The sequence below is a fragment of the Dipodomys ordii genome, unplaced genomic scaffold (genome assembly GCF_000151885.1).
Source record: "Dipodomys ordii isolate 6190 unplaced genomic scaffold, Dord_2.0 Scaffold69, whole genome shotgun sequence".
NCBI lineage: Eukaryota > Metazoa > Chordata > Mammalia > Rodentia > Heteromyidae > Dipodomys > Dipodomys ordii.
The window spans coordinates 3,492,024-3,497,372 of record NW_012267285.1 but is presented as its reverse complement, the minus strand read 5'-3'; the positions used below and the strand labels follow the sequence as shown (position 1 = coordinate 3,497,372).

The 5,349-nt window shown below is 62.7% G+C and overlaps 1 protein-coding gene across 1 annotated transcript in view; it reads right to left on the bottom strand.

Annotated features, from left to right (window-relative positions):
- Positions 1-5,349, bottom strand: part of Cacna1c (calcium channel, voltage-dependent, L type, alpha 1C subunit) — a 107,687-nt gene that overhangs the window by 35,001 nt on the left and 67,337 nt on the right. The window contains exons 24-25 of the mRNA XM_013023621.1: positions 5,311-5,349; positions 5,103-5,213 (exon numbers count right to left, since the gene is read on the bottom strand). Of these exons, the coding sequence (XP_012879075.1) occupies positions 5,103-5,213; positions 5,311-5,349 (150 nt within the window). The remainder of the gene's footprint in view (positions 1-5,102; positions 5,214-5,310) is intronic.

Sequence of the window (5,349 nt, the reverse complement as noted above, 5' to 3'; positions counted from 1 at the left end):
GGCGCTGTCCCTCAGCTCTTCAGCTCAAGGTTAGTGCTCTACCACTTAAGCCACAGCGCCACTTCCGGCTTTTTTCTTTGTGCTTATGTGGTGCTGAGGAATCGAACCCAGGGCCTCAGGCATGCAAGGCAAGCGCTCTACCACTGAGCCACCTTCCCAGCCCCTCCCTGAATTCTTTCACGCAAGGCTAGCCCTCTACCACCGGAGCCACAGTTCCGCTTCCAGCTTTTTGGAGACTAAAAGTCTCATGGACTTTTCTGCCTGGGCTGGCTTCGAACTTTGATCCTCAGATCTCAGCCTCCTGAGCGGCTGGGATGACAGGCAGGAGCCACCGGCGCCTGGATTCCATTTGGTGTTTAGAGAGGTTCTGAGTTTTTTTTTTTTTTTTGCTGGTCCTGGGGCTTGAACTTTCGGCCAGGGCGCTGTCCCTGAGCGCCTTTCATTCAAGGCTAGTGCTCTACCGCGTGAGCCACAGCGCTACTTCTGGCTTTTTCTGTGACTGATAGGAGATCAGAGTCTCACAGACTTTCCCGCCAGGGCTGGCTTTGAACCAGGATCCTCAGATCTCAGCCTCCTGAGTAGCGTGGATTGCAGGCGTGAGCCACGGGTGCCCGGTGGATCCTGAGGTCTCTGAAGGAGAATTTTGCAGGTCGTTGTGGGGTGGGGTCACTCATGCCCGTGCGTGGCTTGCAGAAGGACGGCGTTGACGAGGGACGCAGGAGCCGCACACCCCAGACCCCAGCAGGGCGCGTGCGGGCGGTGGCCTCACCCCCTTCGCTCATCTGTGACGGGCCTCGGGCTCCTCACCCTCCTCTCCAGTCCCGTCCACGTCCCTTCGCTCCCGGAGTCTCGTCCGTTTCCCCGGCTTCCGTCTCCTTGTCTCCCGGGGTGAGGCGGCTCTGGTGGGCTGGCTTCGAGTTTCCACTTTAGGAAGAAGTCTGGCTCGGCGGACTCCTAAAATAGACCTGCAGCCCAGGCTCCCTGTCTGAATTCCAGGTCATCACAGCCGGCGACTTGTACGCACCTACTGTGTCTCCAGATCTCCCGTCATCAGTTCCAGCCACCCCCCACCCCGCGGGGACAAGCCAGGGGGCCTCGATTCCTCATCCAGACCCCCTTCCCTCGCCACCGCCGTGGTCTGCGGTGCCTCCGAATTTTACCCCCCCCCCAAGCTCCGTGCTCTGGTTCTAAACAGGAACATGTGGTCATCCATCACTGGCCGACGTCCCGTCCCCCGGCTCTCTACGCCCCTCACACGGCCCCGGGGGCTGTGTGTGCTGGCCTGGCCTCTACCCCAGGGCGTGGGCTTCTCCTTCTGCCCGACATGCTCCTTTTCTGGCTCTTTCTCAGACAGACGTCTGTCTTCATTCAGACGGGTGCTTCTTCCTCCCGACTCTCCTGGGCTTCCCTGTTCTTCCTCCTTAAGCACTGGAGTCTCCCCAAGAGCCCGTGAAAATGGCACCTTCTCGGAACCATGGCGCAGAGCCAGGAGCTCTTCACAGAGGGGCCGGGCAGCCCAGGGCAGGCCAGAGACGGTGGGATGAGGGAGAGGCCGAGGGAGGCCGGGGGTCTGCAGAGGGGGCCAGCATGCCCCGTCCGCTCTCCTCTAAGGAAGAAGATGACCGGTGGCCAGGGCCCGCTAGCTCGGGCTCACTGTGTTTATCTTTAGATTTCTGAGATAGGATCTTGCCGTGCGGCTGAGGCTGGACTCTGCTTCAGATCCTCCCTGCCTTAGCCTCCCCAGGTGCCAAGATCACAGGTGTGAGCGTGTGTGTGTGCGTGTCATTGTGCCCGGCTCAAGCTGTTCACGGGGGACTTCTTTTCAGCTGGAATGTGAATGCTGGTGAGGCAGAAGGTTTCCCAGCGTGGTAAACTGAGGCACCTTCAGGGCCCAAGAACGGGTCCAAGTTAGAGATGTTGGCTCTTGGAAGAACCGGGTTCCCGGAGTCAGGCACGCTGCCCGCACCCTGGGGATGACAGGCATTGGGGTGGACGTTAGTCTATTGCCACCAACACCGCACGTGCACGCGTGCAAGGAATCTGGAAACAGGAGGAATGTCTAGGCCCTGGAGACGGAATGAGCGCCCACGGCGAGAGGCTGAGCTGCAGTCGGGTGAGGCCAGGCTGCCCTCTGTTGCAAGGCATGCTGGGACTGGCCGGGGGGGGGGGCTGGCCGTGGGGGAGGCCCGCCTGGCTCTCACAGGGATTCTGCCGTGTGTCCCTCAAAGTCTGGCAGAAGATGGCCAGACAGGGGGAGGGCGGGGAGGATGGGCGAGACCATCTGGCGTGGTGAGCAGCTGCACGGACAGTGCCAGGACGGACAGGCGGAGGACGGCAGACACAGCTACGTCCTGGGAAGGAAGCGGAGCCAGGGCTGTGCTGCCCGCGCGTCGATGCCCGTGGCCTCCGAAGGGCCAATGTCCATTAACTTTAAAACATGGCTTCCTCGGAGCGTTTTAAGTGGTCTCCAGGGCCTCGCGAGGCCCCTGGCGGTACCATCGACGGCCTGCGTGGGATACTTTGAGACAGGCCCATCCAGAAACTTCCATGTATCCTCTGCCTTGGACTACCCTGGGGGTCTTCATTTGTGTGGCCACAGGAAAGTGAGCCCCGAGGCTGCAGCCGGTTCCAGAAGCCAGAGAGTCTCCTCTTCCTCCCCTGTCCTCTCGGCCTCCTCTCGGGCGGGGCCAGGGGAGGGGAGCTGAAGCGGAGGGGGCCAGGGCTGAATCTCTTCCCCTCGGGGGGAGTGAGTCAGAGACGCGGCTCCGTCTTAAATGTCCAGAAGCTGGAAAGGCTGCCGGCAGGCCCTGCCTCCCCCCCCCCCCCCCCCCCCCCCCCCCCCCCCCTGCCCCTCCACAGCCCCACGGCTGGCCGGCACCGGCTGGCCGGCGCGGATCTACAAGTCTCTTCTTGGTTCTTGCCGATCCGTCTTCGCTGGTCAATCCCAGGGCTGCCATCTCTCTGGGATGACGCTGTCTCCTCTCTGGGACCCACGCCTTTGCTGAGCGCAGACTCTCCGTGTCTCCCTCCCTGGGCACTGCGTCCCCTCCACGGTGAGGTCAGGACCGTCCACGCAGGCGGCGTCCCGGGCCCCCGCTCCCGCCCTGCGTCCCCCTCCTAGCCCTCCTGGGAGGAGTTCCGGTGCCGTGTCAGTCTGGTGGTGCTGGCTGCGTGGACTGGTCGCGATCGGTGGCATCTCAGGAAGACGGAGTTCTCCAGCTCACAAATGCCTCCACTTTATTCGCATTGCTTCGGTCCCTCTCCGTAAAGATCTTTTACAACTTTGTCTTTGAAAAAAAAATCTCAGCTGGTTTCCATGGGATTTACCCTTGACGGCCGGACGTTTCCCCCCCAGGGCTTATCTGTAAAAGGCGTCTAATTCTTTTCCCTCTTCGCAGATAGACTTCAGCTCATCCCAGGAGGACAATCCGGTTTTCAGTCACTTTCTGACGATTCCAACAAAACCTCTTTTGCCCTGATGGCCGTGGTCCAGCATGACCGCAGCCCGGGAGGCTCAGGGCTCCTCCGAGCGTCCACCTCCCTCGGGCTTGCTAAGGTCCCCAAGGACGTGGTGCTGGGGTCTGTCGGGAGGACGCCCGGGAGGGGCCCCCGCTGCCCTGCCCCCACCCCCCTTGAGCCCAGCTGATGCTGGCCGCCAGCCCGGGAACCTCCAGAAAATGGGAACCTTTTCCTCGTCAGTTCGTTGCTTCTGGCATTTTATGGTCGTCGTAAGAAGCCGCGTAGTAACATCCATCTTCCATTTCCTTCTTTGGGGCAGGGCGGGGGGAGGGGCAGCAACCGCTTGAAAGCTCAAACGCACCGTGCCGTGCACCAGCACGCCTGCCAGCCTAAAGCCCGGCCCGGAATCGCCACTCGCAGGGAGGTCTGACGCGGCCAGGCAGCCTCCAGCAGAGCCTCAAGTGGTTTCTGGTTTGTTTCTTTGTCTGCCTGGAAAACCCGAGCTCCCTTCCCGCATGCTAGTCCCCCAGCTCAAAGGTAGCTCAGCGACAGGCCGGGCGGCTGGCCTCCATCCCCTTCTCAGGCTCTGGCCAGAGACACAAACTCACCCTCTGCCCTCAGGGTATGAGCACCTCCCGCCGTCCGGCGCGGCCCGCCCCTCCTCCGGGAAGACTCTCCCGCGTTTGTTCCTGGCTGGGAAGCCAGCCACGGAAGAAGGCAGGAAGCGCGCCACAGTCTGGCGACCGACCCGTAGCCGCAGCTGCCGGGAACCGGCTGCCAAGCCATCACCCGAGCTCATGAGCCGGGTCCGAACGCTGCCGCCGCAGGCCGGCTCCGCGGGCGGCCGCAGCCAGGAACACCTCTGAGTCCACCGCCGGGTGACTCAAGGCGTGGAAATAGTCAAACCGCACGCCTCACGACACCCAGAGAAAGCCATGCTGGCCGGCACCCCTCCCCCCCCACCCCGCTCCCCGCCCTGCCCAGCCGCGTCGCCATAGCGATGGCCAGAGGCCCCCAGCGCCGTCCGACCATCTCTCGGTCGGGAGACCGCAGACCCCGGGCAGGGGGCTGACCTTGGAAGGGGTATTTTTTACATCACTTGACCAACATGACGTCGGTGGAGGCGTCTCGTTCTCTGAAAATTAGCCAGAGATTTGACAGAGAGGAAGAGCAAGAACGGTGACCGGACCGTCTGTACAGCTTTTCTTTCTGGTCAGCACTGGGATTCGAACTCAGCACGCTACTGCTCGAGCCCCGCCTCCAGCTCCCAGTCTGTCCTGTCTTCTGCGCCTCGAAAGCTCGTTTCCCTACAGGGCACCTGAGCTGGGGACCCGCTGGAGAACGGCCCGTGAGCTGTGGTGCCGTGAGACCCGTTTGCAGACCCCCCCCCCCCGCGTTAGCTGAGAGCCCTGTGTGCGTGCGGGGCTGGCGCGCAGAGGTTTGGTTTGCCAGTCTGTGGGAAATGAGAGGGGAAGGGCTGGGGCTCGGCCTGGTGGGGCCTCCACTTCCGGGGGGGCTGGGGAACCCCGGCTGGGGCTCTGTGTCAAGGAGCTGGGGCCTGTCTCCCCCTCTTGGCCAGGTGTGCCCTCCTGCCCCCAGCCCGCCCCCCTTCCCCCGCCCCCGGTCTGCCCTCAGAGGTCTACCTTGGGTTTGAAGGCGATGAGCTTCAGGATCATCTCCACGGTGAAGAGGCCGGTGAACAGCATGTTGAGGATGTTCATGGCGGATTTGAACAGGCAGCTCTGGCCGTAGTGCTGAGCGGAGGGAAGGGAGGGGCGGTGAGGGAGGGGCGGGGAGGCAGGATCCCCGGCTCCTCTCCCCCTCGCACCCCCTCCCAGGCCCGGGACTGACCTGCATGGCCAGGCAGATGGTGTTGAGCAGGATGAGGAC